Source organism: Dioscorea cayenensis, chromosome 12 (assembly GCF_009730915.1).
Source record: "Dioscorea cayenensis subsp. rotundata cultivar TDr96_F1 chromosome 12, TDr96_F1_v2_PseudoChromosome.rev07_lg8_w22 25.fasta, whole genome shotgun sequence".
NCBI classification, from domain to species: domain Eukaryota; kingdom Viridiplantae; phylum Streptophyta; class Magnoliopsida; order Dioscoreales; family Dioscoreaceae; genus Dioscorea; species Dioscorea cayenensis.
The window spans coordinates 14,792,427-14,805,989 of NC_052482.1; the positions used below are offsets into that span (position 1 = coordinate 14,792,427).

General features: G+C 35.5%; 1 protein-coding gene across 1 annotated transcript; it reads left to right on the plus strand.

Annotated features, from left to right (window-relative positions):
• Window positions 1-523: 523 nt before the first annotated feature.
• Window positions 524-8,771, plus strand: LOC120273638 (protein CHROMATIN REMODELING 5-like). The gene is made up of 12 exons (XM_039280313.1): window positions 524-795; window positions 918-1,028; window positions 1,126-1,215; window positions 1,481-1,663; window positions 1,781-1,858; window positions 2,071-2,316; window positions 4,317-4,469; window positions 4,591-4,768; window positions 4,858-5,039; window positions 6,188-6,547; window positions 6,648-6,738; window positions 7,790-8,771. Exons 1-12 carry the CDS (start codon window positions 553-555, stop codon window positions 8,275-8,277), a joined length of 2,403 nt encoding a protein of 800 aa, XP_039136247.1. The 5' UTR covers window positions 524-552; the 3' UTR covers window positions 8,278-8,771.
• Window positions 8,772-13,563: the final 4,792 nt, after the last annotated feature.

Below are 13,563 nucleotides of genomic sequence, written 5' to 3' on the forward strand. Positions count from 1 at the left end.
CTGCTCTTCTCATCAATGTGGCATAAGATTATTCTTTCATCGAGGTGCCACTGTCTCCTCTGCATCTGTCAGAAAGAAACTAATTAGATTAGCTTGGTCAAATTGACATGAGATTATCAAATGTAAGCAATTTTTAGATATTAGCTATGGCCACCAGCATGTAAGATTCTAAACAAGTCCAGAATGTCTATGCTCTAAAAATGTGATTTAAGAAAAATTTATTGCCTTCAGTATGTAGAAGGGCAGGCCTATGAAAAGAACCAGGGACAAGTTTAGGGCTTCAGGTGAATTTTTTAGGAAGGAATTTTAGAGATCTACTTGGAAAAGAACCAACATGTTTGAAATTATCATTATGTTTTTCTAATTTATAAGTTATTTTGTCAAGCCTAATTTATTAGTTGGAATTACTATCTATATTGTGTTTGTTCTTAATTGACTGTAATGTTTTTGGATTTTTAATAATCTTAGACCATTTTTTTTAATGCGTAGAGCATATTTCAGATTGAAGATGCAAAGCAATTAAACTGACTTTATGATTTTTCATCCCTGCAGATGGTAAGGATGTTGGATATACTCGCTGAGTACTTATCCCTTCGAGGATTTCAATTTCAGAGGCTTGATGGCAGTACCAGGGCTGATCTTCGTCATCAGGCTATGGAGCATTTTAATGCACCTGGAAGTGATGATTTTTGTTTTCTCCTTTCAACACGTGCTGGTGGTCTTGGTATAAATCTAGCTACTGCTGATACTGTCATAATATTTGATTCAGACTGGAATCCCCAAAATGACTTGCAGGTTAGATTTGTTTTGTGTATATTGTTCAACGTTATCATTTTTTAGGTGTATCCTGTCTGCATTGCTTAGAGTTGATCCTCAGATGCTTGGTTATAGCAATATTCGTTCTGCTTGATGATTAGGCGATGAGTAGAGCTCACAGGATTGGACAACAAGAAGTTGTGAATATATATCGATTTGTTACTAGCAAAAGTGTAGAAGAAGATATCCTGGAGCGTGCAAAGAAAAAGATGGTATTTATATCTTTCATTTAATCATTTACTTTTAAAGTGTGTGTCTTTAAGAATATATGTCCTTTCTCTTTACGTAGTTACTGTTCAATGTTCCTAGGTTCTTGATCACCTGGTCATTCAGAAGCTCAATGCGGAAGGCAGGCTGGAGAAGAAAGAAACTAAGAAGGGCAATTCAATGTTTGATAAGGTGCTTTTTCTTTTTTCACTTTAATATTTACTCTGACAAGTAAAGGAGTAAATGTGGTGAATGTAGTGAGATTAGGAAAACCATTTTTCAAAGTTGTCTGGACGTCCATTCATGAACTTAGGTATTCCTACAAGTTTTATATGTATAGATGTAACATTCAACATGCCAAATATATTTATTTTATTATTATTTTTATATTTTAAGCAGAACTTCCTTTCAGTTCTGTGTGCTACCGGATTCTTCATTTTTGCTTTGGTGATTCTAGAATGAGCTTTCTGCAATATTGAGATTTGGGGCGGAGGAGTTGTTTAAGGAAGAAAAGAATGATGAAGAAAGCAAGGGGAGACTTGAGAGCATGGATATTGATGAAATTCTTGAGAGAGCTGAGAAAGTTGAAACAAAGGCGGCAGATGGTGAACCAGGAAGTGAATTGTTAAGTGCTTTTAAGGCATGTCATTCTAATTATTTTCAAGTTACACAGTTGATCTGTAAGCTTCTTTGTTATCTTATTAAGAAAAATTCTTGCTTGCTCATCCACTTGTGCCCACTTTGGTTTGTTGTCTAGGTTGCTAATTTCTGCAGTGCCGAAGATGATGGGACTTTTTGGAGCCGTTTGATACAACCTGAAGCTGTAGATCATGATGTATGGACTTGTATCAGCACCTAAATATAATATCGTGCATTTTTTTTTCATTTTTGCTTTAGGCACTATTATTATTATTATTATTATTTATTTATTATTTATTTATTTTTTATTTTTTGTTGTGAAGCATTTTGGCCATAAGTTCCTAACCATGTTTAGAATATTTTTTTGACATGAAAATCCTCAATGTTTCTATTTCACAATTAATTCAGGCAGCATTAGCACCTCGTGCTGCAAGGACAACAAAGAGTTATGCGGAAACTAACCAGCCAGAGAAAAGTACCAAGAGGAAGAAAAGGGGCCTTGAATCCCAAGATAACAGACCCCAAAGGCGTTCAACTAGAGCAACAGATACCGCAGTCCATTCTTTGCCAATCATTGATGGTGCGTCTGCTCAAGTAAGAGGATGGTCGTATGGTAATTTATCAAAGAAAGATGCATCTCTTTTCGTTCGTGCGGTAAGGATTGTCTTTATGCATTCTTATTTAATTCTTTCTATTTTTCTCCTTTCATAGGTTATCAAATGTTAGATTAAATATTGATTTATGTTGTCATTGAATGTTAATAATATGTTATGTTTGTCAAAAATAAAATTTTAGAAAACATATCAGTCATAGGATTATTTGTAATATTTGTTTTATGATCATGATTGCCCTTAATTAATTAATCAATTAAAAGACCTTTTTTTTCCATAAAATGGCAGTACAATATATGTATATTGTGTGTTATATAAAATTTTACCAAAATGTTGATTCTTGGGGGTTACTTAACAATGAGGGGTAATGTAACAATTATTTTATATATAAACAAAGTACCCTTTCATTTTTTGGTGGTTTAAAAAGGTTTTTATTGTTTTCAAATTTAATCGTATTTTACTTTGCACAATCTAAAAACATATGATTTGTTGGGCTATGAGAATATGTTTTATGATTATGATAAGTTTAATTTGTCAATTCATTTAAAGGTTTTCTTGATCAGAAGGTTCTTTTAGTCATGAAATGTTTAACAAAAAAATTTTAGTATACAGCTGAGGATAATTACTAATATTTTATTTATTTCATTTAAAAGGGTATTTTGGTTGTAAAAATAATTAGAAAGGTTTGATTATCATTACTTATAAATATATGATATAATTGATTTTTTAAGGAATATGCTCAATTTTAAAGAACATACCATCCCACTAGAAAGTTACTTGATTTTTTGTTACAAAATATCAGCAGATCGAGCTTTTGTTATTAATAAAATTTATGGACATTTGATTTGTGAAGGATAATATTTTTAATGACCTATGTACCCTTTCATTTATAAACTAAATATATAAAGGGCATTTTTTTCAATAAAATAAAATACGGTAAATGTAAAATAAATAAGTAAATAAATTTTAAAAATATTTCTTGTGAGTCAACAAAGGTTTGACCAAGGATGCTGCGTGCAATATAAAGATGTTAGATTTATGATACTTGAATAATGTTTGGGGTTGTATGCAAATAATTTAATAACATTCCATTCTGTGCTTACATGCTTGGTTAAATATGAGAATGAGCATTATCACTTTATTCCATTCATACGATATTATTTATTTTCATTCCCATGCCCATTATGTTCTCATTGTGCATGGTTATTTTTAATCATATTACTGTTTAAGATAGATATTGATGCAAGTTTTGTGCCTTAGGAGTTGAAAGTATCTGTTTTTATTGATTGCCCTATTCTTTCGTCTCCCTTTGTGCCTTTTTCTCAATGTTGCATTGCCAGTTAATCTTCTGTTGCTCCAATTCAGTCTTCTCTCTTGTTAAGTTTGTTTTCCCCACCAGTTTATAATATCTTTTAAAGTGTGGCATTAGAAAAAAGCTTCTAGAATTGTACAACTCCTGTTTGAAAGTCCTCTCGGAATGTTTATGCCAAGTACTGTAAAGTTGTGTTGAGATCATTGAAATCTATGGATGTGAACTTTGTTGCACATTGAATTTTAATCGACATTCCTGCTTTTTCCAAGGTTATATTTGCTTCTGTCTCTGGCGATATTCATTTAGTTAAGCATTGCCCAATATATATATTTCTTTCTAAAAAAAAATTAAATACATTCACTATATTTTAGTTCTGATAATGAATGCAACATTTCTCAGTTTAGTTCTTTATTTTCCTATGCATGTATCATGCCTGCATGGGTCTTCTCTCTATTTGGTTTAGTTTCTTGGTATTCAATGGATGTTACATCATTGCCTTTTTTATCTAGAGAATAAATGTACTTTTCATCTGCCAGTAATTAACTGCCACAGTTTATATATCCGGGAAGTGTATGTCTCTCTATATTAGAAGTCATTAATTATCAAATTACACATTTTACTGGCTGTACTATGTCTAAGAGTTTGCGGTGAAAATATATTTGAGCACAAAATTTTCTTTTGAGAAAAAAAATATAAGGACATGAACCTCACGGTTTATCCTACTCTTTCAGGTCAAAAGATTTGGAAACCAAAGCCAAATAAGCTTAATAGTGTCAGAAGTTGGTGGTACAATTGAAGCAGCACCCTATGATTCTCAGATTGAGCTGTTTGAGTTGTTACTTGAGGGTTGCCAAGAAGCAATTAGAGGAAATGTTGATATGAAGGTTGCTGTTACGTCTTTAGCATGATATTATGAAGCCTAAATTGTTAATTGTATATTAGTTATTATAGATCACATTCACATGCATCACATGTTATTAGTAGATCTCATTGGGCTTTTTACAGGGGACTTTGTTGGATTTTTTTGGTGTCTCTGTAAAAGCTCATGAACTACTTAATCGTGTGGAAGAACTACAACTTCTGGCAAAGCGCATAAGCAGGTACCCTGATCCAGTTTCCCAGTTTCGATTGGTAACACATCATAAAAGTCCACAATGGTCTAAAAGCTGTGGCTGGAATCCTGGTAGAACTTTTTCATCGTTAGCTTCTTGTTTTGGTTTGATTGAAATACTCTCTGTACCTATAAGCTAACACTTTTGAAAATCTCATTAGTGGATGATTCTAGATTGCTTCTTGGAATATACTACCATGGATTTGGAAATTGGGAGAAGATAAGGTTGGACTCTAGGCTTGGTCTTACAAGGAAGATTGCTCCGGTATCACTTGGGGAACGGGAAACATTTTTGCCTCGAGCTCCAAACTTGGACAATCGTGCTAGTGCATTGCTGCAAAAGGTATCATAGTCCCTGCTTGTGACTTGGTTGGTTGGTTGCTTCACAAATCAGTTTTTCATGATGATAAAACCTCTGTAGTTTATTTAGGTGGTTGTCTCATGCTTGCAAATTCACTGTCCTGAAAAGGTTTCTTTGCATTTTCTGTTATTATGCTGTGTTTCATGTGATAAATGTAACCTTAAACCCCTTCTGTTCATTGTGTTCATGTGCGTATATAAGCTATCATGCAGTTTCTTGAGGACTTTTCAAACATTAGAACATGCTAGTGGATACAGCTATTTTTGGTCCTTTTTCCTTTTGCCCTGTGTGTCCATTGCAACCCTGTATTTCTAAAATGTTCAATATGGTCCACATATTTTGCACTTTTTGTTCATTTTGTTTCTTGGGATTAACTTTGGCTGCAACTAAACATATAATCTGAAAGTCATTTTTTTTAATTAAGAAAAAAAGGGATTCGGTAAGTCAATAAAATAATTATACGTTTTGCATTGTATGTCAAGCAACAAGTCAAGTCACTTTTATGGACAAAAATGAACAAAAAGTTAAAGTACAGGTAACATAATGAATATTTTGAAAGTACAGAGAAAAAATGAGCATTGAGAGACTGAAAATGGCTTTAATTCCCTTGCCTAGCATGTGAACCTAACAATGCGTGGTGTTTTGTATGAAAGCTTGATGGGATTCCTATTTTATTGGATATGTTCTTACTTAGCTTCGTGTTTGCATATTAATGCATAATAAACAAGACTTTATTTTTGATCCATCTTTGGAGTTGAAGATCTCTTTCAATAGTTTTCTTATGGATCAATTAACAAGGCAAATGTCTTATGATACACCAGATTTGGCCTCCTTCCTTTTTTTTACTTTTGACACAGTAGTTTGATCTGTTTCTTGAAGGTCATGCTGAAATTGCAAAGAATCATGTTTTTGCTTATTAGTTTATACGGGATCCCTTGCTGGTCTTAATACATGCATTAAATACATGACAGTTTTCTCTCAGTTATCTGATATTTAAATTTCAAATTCTTGCTTAGTTTGATATTTTCTTTAATACAAAATGAACTTAAAGTTACTTATGATTTGATTTTATATAACTTTGTTGTAGTTTGTATTTTTGGGTCAATTAGTATATCATATATTTCTTGCAGGAATTTGCAAATGTTAATGGAAAGAACTCAAAAAGTAAAGGGCCTCGCAAAGTTGCCAAGTCTGAAGGGGAAAACATAATAAAACAATCAAATAGCCGATTAAAGGATATGGCATCAAAAACTGGTTCTCCTAAACTTAATGCAAAGTCAAACAAAGAGCGTCTTCATAAGCGTCAGAAGGTAGAACCTCGTGTGAAGGAAGAGGGTGAAATATCAGAATCTGAGGAGCAGGAGAGATATCAGCAATTTAAAGAAGAAAAGTGGATGGAATGGTGTGCAGATGTCATGGAAGAGGAGGAACAAACACTAAATCGCTTAGAAAGGTTGCAGACTACTAGTTTAGATCTTCCGAAAGAAAAGGTTTGCTTTATTTGTTTATGTGCCTGTTCTCTTGTTTTCGTTAATGGTAGAAATAGGTGTTTTTTATAACAATTAATGTTTTAATACATTCTCTTTTCAGGTACTGTCTAGAATTCGAAAGTATTTGCAACTGATAGGGAGAAAAATTGACAGGATTGTACAGCAACATGAGGTTTCTTACAAACAATCTAGTAAGTCTTTCTTACTGCTGCAGTGTATTATAGTTATATTTATGGAGCCCTCTGAAGAACTATAAAAGCACCTGAGTATATATTTGATTTTTTTTCTCTTAAATATTTGTGAGTAAATAAAAATTGTTTCAAAGCAAGGGAAGTCTGTTTTATTTACATCCTATATTAGCTTTAGATTGTATCTGCACTTTTTGTACTTCTACTGTGTTATACACTTTCTCTGACATAAGACATTGGGTTGTTTTACATCAAGGCTGCAAAAACCTGGCTTTCTTTCTCTTAGAAAGATTTGGTTTAAAGTGTTGACAAATGTATCCCAGGCCTATGAAGTAATTTTACCATAAGTATGGATATTCCATTTCTTTTTAAGAAGGTTTCCTAGAACTGAGCTACCTGAGAAGCTAATATTTGTTTACCAGGAGAGTTTTATTGATGCAATTTTTTTTAGATATTGTGGTCAAATCACTTATTCATATTTCAGCATGTAATCATTTAATATTGAAGAACATCCAAGTTTCTAATGCGTTTTTCATTTGGTTTCTGTGCTTCCCTTTACTGGAAGAAATTCAAGGGCACAACTGCCATTGTTCAACTTTTCGAATATTAAAACAATGAGTTACATGGGATTGTAATATTGGCGATGATCATGCAATAATTTGATTGCCCACCATAATTTTGTTTATGTTATGGAGTGTTTTTGCAAAAAGTCAGGCACAAAAGTATTGTATGATCTCTATATCCTTTTAAACCTTCCAATATTTTCTTATTAATTGGAGAATGATTGTGAAAGGATAATACTCAGCTCATATCTCCTATTCTGGTGTGAACTTAAATTTTTCATATTTGCTTGCCTTTTCATTTAGTTGTTTTTTAATTACTAATGGTTTAAATAATTGTATGCATGCTTTGTTAGGTTGATTCCAATGTCTAGTTGGGATTTTTGACATAAGCTTTGGCCAATTGTTATGTTGTGAACCCTTTGCCCTGTTGTTACATTTCCTGCACCTAATAGATATTCTCATTTTCCTTCTCTTTGTCACTACGTTTGCAGGAATGGCAATGAGGTTGTGGAACTATGTAGCCACCTTCTCAAATTTGTCTGGAGAAAGGCTTTGTGAGATTTATTCAAAACTCAAAGAGGAGAAAGCAGAAATGGGTGCTGGACCCTCTCATTCAAATATTTCTGCTGCTCTACCCACTGACAGAGAAAATGATTCAAATCAGTTTTCAAACGTTGGTGATTTCCGTAATAAGCCAAGATCACACCAGCTTCCAAATCAATCTTCAGACATGCTTCTTAGAAATCAGACGACAGGAAAGACAGGATCATGGAAGCGATGGAGAAGATCTAAAACAGATGCGCAAGCTCTGCAACCCTCCTATCAACACGCAGCCATGGTCAATGGGAATCGGCCACAGGAGCCAAATAATTCAGCTGGAATTCTTGGTTGGGGTCCAGCAGAACTGCGGCGATTTGGGAATGAAAGATCAACCCGGGCACATCCTGGTCGTTTTGCCCCTGGACAAGGACACATATAAGGACCTGAGTGGCCTGCAACCATGTAATATGATAATTCTGCCTGATGAGAAGGCGAAGCTGCTTTCATCAAGGGGAATGCCTCATAGTTGCATTGACTGATTTGTTTCTGGAGGAAATAAGAAGGTTTGCCGATCCCTTTTTTTTTTTAAGGATCTTACCGCTGCAGCTTGGAGGCTACAGTTCCTTGTCATAGCAATGCATTACCTGTCATGAAAAGGCAGCTTTCAGGTTGAAGTCTCTGCACCGTAACTGTATGATATTGAGCAAATCTTCAAACGAAAAGCTGCTGAAGGCCAATGTGGTCAGCAAAAATTTTGGCGGAGTGTTCAGTAATTCATACAGCATCAGGATATTTTTGTTTTTAGGTGAAATGTTCAGGAAAATTTACTTCAGATCAACTTGTATCTACTCTTTGCACATCCTTATATGCTTTTTCTATTTGCACATTGAAATATACAGTAGCTTTCATAATTTATAATTTTCATCTTTTCTATCTTGTAGAGCTTGTTGTTGACTGAGATTTTCTTAGCAGACTTATCTCTCTTTTGTTTTTTTGTGTTTTTGTTTGTTTGTGACAAAACAAAGAAGATTGATTCATAGTAAGCTGTCATTTCTCCATAAAATTCTTTTCCTTACCAGACAACTCAAGCTGATCAAACATCTAAAAACACAAATAAATCAGACTACTCAAAAGGGCCAAAGGTCTAAGAAAAACTTGACCATGAAATAAGGATAATTTTTTTCTATTATCTTTATTTTATTATTTTATTAATTTTTTTTAAGCAGATACGTACTTTCAATAACATTCAACCTGTGCCCTTGGAAAATTCCTTGGGAAGGCCCCGCCATATTTGACAACCACTATTCCGATGATATATTATATTATTAAATTTGTTTTATTTTGAATTTCTAGAAGCAGTATTGAATGTTGACAGAATCATGATCTATAATCTTAGTTGATTTCTTATATTAACTATTATGTCATAGACTTAATTAAATTCTAATTATTCTTGTTACATAGTAGCATTATTTTATTTTATAATAATTGAAATTATTTTCATTAGAAAAAGGGAAATACCGAATTTCACTATTTTTGCATTGACAATGATTTTGGACCGAACATATTTTGATATAGTAACTTGCAGTCCTCAAATTAACTTTGCAATAACACTATCACTAGGGGTTAAACACTGACCATGTCGACATGTACTCTGACTCTGATAAGAAACTATAGTTTCTCACTGTTTCATCGGTGGAGAATAACGGCCTCTAAAAATCTGGCTCGGGTTACCGAGGGTAAATAAATGAACTCTGACAATCTGACTTGGGTCACCGAGTTTAAATATATGAATTCTGTGGTTTTATTTTTGGCATTAGTTATTTGCGGGACATATATGTTGTAAAATATAGGATCGAATAGAGCAATACAATAGCAGAATAAATGAAAAGAAATGCTGAAAAATAAAGAACACAAAGATGTTACGTGGAAAACCCCTAAATAAATAGGGTAAAAACCACAGGCAAAGATGGAAGAATTTACTAAGTGGGAAAATTCCAGGAGTTACAAACTCTCTCTAATAACAAGGAGAAAACCAGAACTCTCTCTTATATTAGGAGATTGGACTAACTCTCAAAATATTTTTTTCACACTTTTCTTCTCTCTCTAATTTCCTCTCACTCTCACTTCTTCACTTGATTCTTCACTCAAGGTTGTGTGTAAGAATGAGAAGCTAATCTTCTCTATTTATAGAGAGGAACTAGCCCACAAATTTACCCAAAACCAAGAGCTCCATGTTGATGGGTTAATGAGCCATTAGTTTATAATCCATGGATTTGTTCATTGGTTTTGGGCTAATGGTTTTGAGCAATTAGTTTAGGGCCAAAGGTTTTGAGGAGATGGTTTTAGCCAATTGGTTTTGGGCCAACAATTCTCCCACTTGAAGATTTGATTGAAAGACGATCAGATCTTCACACCATTCTTTCTTCCTTGCCATTCGATGTTGCTTACGTCTCTGTCAGACCACAAGAGGATCGACACCATATGAATCTGTCAGCGTTGATTGCTTTTGTCATAAAGTCTGCTAGATTATCCTTGGTATGAATCTTTTGCATGTTCACTGTACCTTCTTCAACTTTCTCACGAACGAAATGGTACTGAACTCTGATATGCTTTGTCTTTGAATTAAATGCTGGATTCCTTGCAAGATGCAATGCACTCTGACTGTCACAATATAGAGTGATGTTCTCTTGTTTGTGCTCGAGTTCTTTAAACACCATCTTCAACCACACTGCTTCTTTACTAGCTTGTGTAGCTGCCAAATACTCTGCTTCTGTCGTTGACGTAGCCATGACTGACTGCAGTTTTGAAACCCAGCTCACAGCTCCTCCTACTAGTGTGAACACATATCCCGTAGTGGATTTGCTTTTATCAAGATCACCTGCATAATCAGCATCAACATATCCACTAACAGTAAAGTCAGATCCCCCATAACATAATGCAACATTTGAGGTTCCCTTTATATATCTGAGAATCCTCTTAACAACACTCCAATGCTCTTGACCAGGATTCGCCATGTACCGACTTACCACTCCCACTGCATGTGCAATGTCTGGTCTTGTACAGATCATGACGAACATTAGGCTTCCCACCGATGATGCATACGGTACTCGAGACATCTCCATCCTCTCTTCTTCACTGCTAGGACACATACTTGAGGATAACTTGAAATTAATAGGAAGTGGGGTAGAAATTGGCTTACAGTCTTGCATGTTGAACCGCCGCAAGATCTTCTTTAGATAAGTCTTCTGAGAAAGCCAAATCTTCTTATTACTTCTGTCTCGGTGAATTTGCATCCCTAGAATCTTGTTTGCCGGTCCCAAGTCCTTCATTTCAAACTCCCTAGCCAATTGTGCCTTCAACTCCTTGATACGATCTTTGTTGGGGCCTGCTACCAACATGTCATCAATATACAACAACAAGAAGACAAAATCTTCTTCATCAAACCTCTTGACATATGCACAAGGGTCTGTATTGAATCTGCTGTATCCAAGGCTCATGATGAAGGAATCAAATCTCTTGTACCAATATCTTGGCGCCTGCTTTAGAACGTACAGAGATTTGTTTAACCTGCAAACCAAGTTCTCTTTACCTTTTTTTTCAAAACCTTCTGGTTGGAGCATGTAAATTTCTTCTTCAAGATCTCCATGAAGAAATGCAGTTTTGACATCTAATTGCTCAAGCTGCAAGCCAAATGTAGCACACATCGCCAAGACTACTCGGACTGTTGTAAGTCGAACCACAGGTGAAAATATTTCGTTGAAGTCAATACCTTCCTTCTGAGCATATCCTTTCACCACCAATCTAGCACGATAACGATCTACTTGATCATCACTATTGCGCTTGATCTTGTAGACCCATTTGTTGCCAATGGGTTTTCGCCCTTGTGGTAGCGACACCAGTTCCCATGTCCTATTTTTATGAAGAGCTTCAATTTCTTCTTCCATTGCTGCCATCCACTGAGATGCATCTGAACTGTTCAGTGCTTCTTGAAGAGTTGATGGCTCTCCATCCTCAGTTAAAAGACAATACGCAATATTACCCTCCATAATATAGTCAGAATGCCAACTTGGTGCCTTTCTTGTACGAGTTGACCGCCGAACTTCTGGAACTTCAAATTCAGCTAGTTCTTATATCTCGTGCTCTGGTGTAGCTTCAGCTTCTTTTCCTACCTGTATTGTTTTAGTCTCTGTGCTTTCTTTTGAAGTGCTTTCACCATCTACTTGCTCTTGTTCTTTATCTTCTATGAAGATAACATCCCTGCTGATTACAACCTTATGGGCAGTGGGATCCCACAGGCGGTACCCCTTAACACCATCAACATATCCTAAGAACATACATTTTCTGGATTTTGGATCCAGTTTTGTAGTTTCTTGGGTATTGTACATTACATATACATGACTTCCAAATATATGAAGGTTTGAATAATCAACTGGCTTACCAGTCTACATCTCCATCGGTGTTTTCAACTCGATTGCAGTTGATGGGGCCTGATTCATCACATAACAGACGGTGCTGGCTGCTTCTGCCCAAAACTTCTTGTCTAAGCTTGCAGCTCCCATCATGGCTCTTATTTTTCCAACAGAGTCTTGTTCATCCGCTCTGCTACTCCATTTTGTTGAGGAGTGTATGCTGTAGTGAACTGCCTTTTGATGCCTTCTTGCTTGCAGAATTCATCAAATTCTTTACCAGTGTATTCTCCTCCATTATCAGTCCTTAAGCACTTAATCTTCTTGCCAGATTCAAGTTCCACCCGCGCTTTGTAAAATTTGAAGACTTGAAACACATCAGCCTTCCTCTTGATAGGGTACACCCAACATCTCCTGCAATAGTCATCAATAAATGATACAAAATAATTTGCTCCTCCCAAGGATGTAACTGGTGCTTGCCACACATCAGAGTGAACCAATTCTAGAATTGCTTTGCTTCTAGAATTAGATGTGTTGAACTTGAGTCGATGCTGCTTGCTTACAATGCAATGTTCACAAAAGGGTAGTGTTACCTTTGTGAGACCTTGAAGCAGATTCCTCTCTGCAAGAATCTTCATTCCTTGCTCTGATATGTGTCCAAGTTTCCTGTGCCATGTCATTATGCATCTTTCACTTGGACTACTTGTGGCAATTGAAGCTTCTCCTTCTTGCAAAGTTTCTCCCTTCAGCATGTATAGATTTGCAGCTATCTTTTCTCCCTTCATGCATACAAGCGCTCCTCGAATTATCTTCATGATCTTGTTTTGAACTTCAATTTTGCAACCAAGATCATCAAGTTGTCCTATAGACAACAAATTTCTTCTTGAGGCCCTCCACATGTCGGACTTCTTGTATGGTACGAACCGTGCCATCGTACATCTTCAGTTTGATAGTGCCAATGCCAACGATCTTCAAAGCTTGATCGTTACAACTGTATACAGATCCCCCAGAGATAGGTTCATACTGATGGAACCATTCTCTTCGGGAGGTCATGTGAAAAGTGGCTGTTGAATCAAGAAGCCATACATCAGTAAATCTTTTACCTGATGTAGTTGCTGCTTCACACGCCATGGCTTCTCCATCATCTGAAGTGTTTGCAACATTCCCTTGAGGATTGGAATCCTTTTTATTTAGACTCCAACAATCCTTCTTCAAGTGACCTTTCTTGCCACAGTGGTAGCACTTGAAAGTCTTCTTACTCCTCGACTTTGATCTACCACGATTGTAACTCCCACTAGATTCACGTTCTGTTGGTCTTC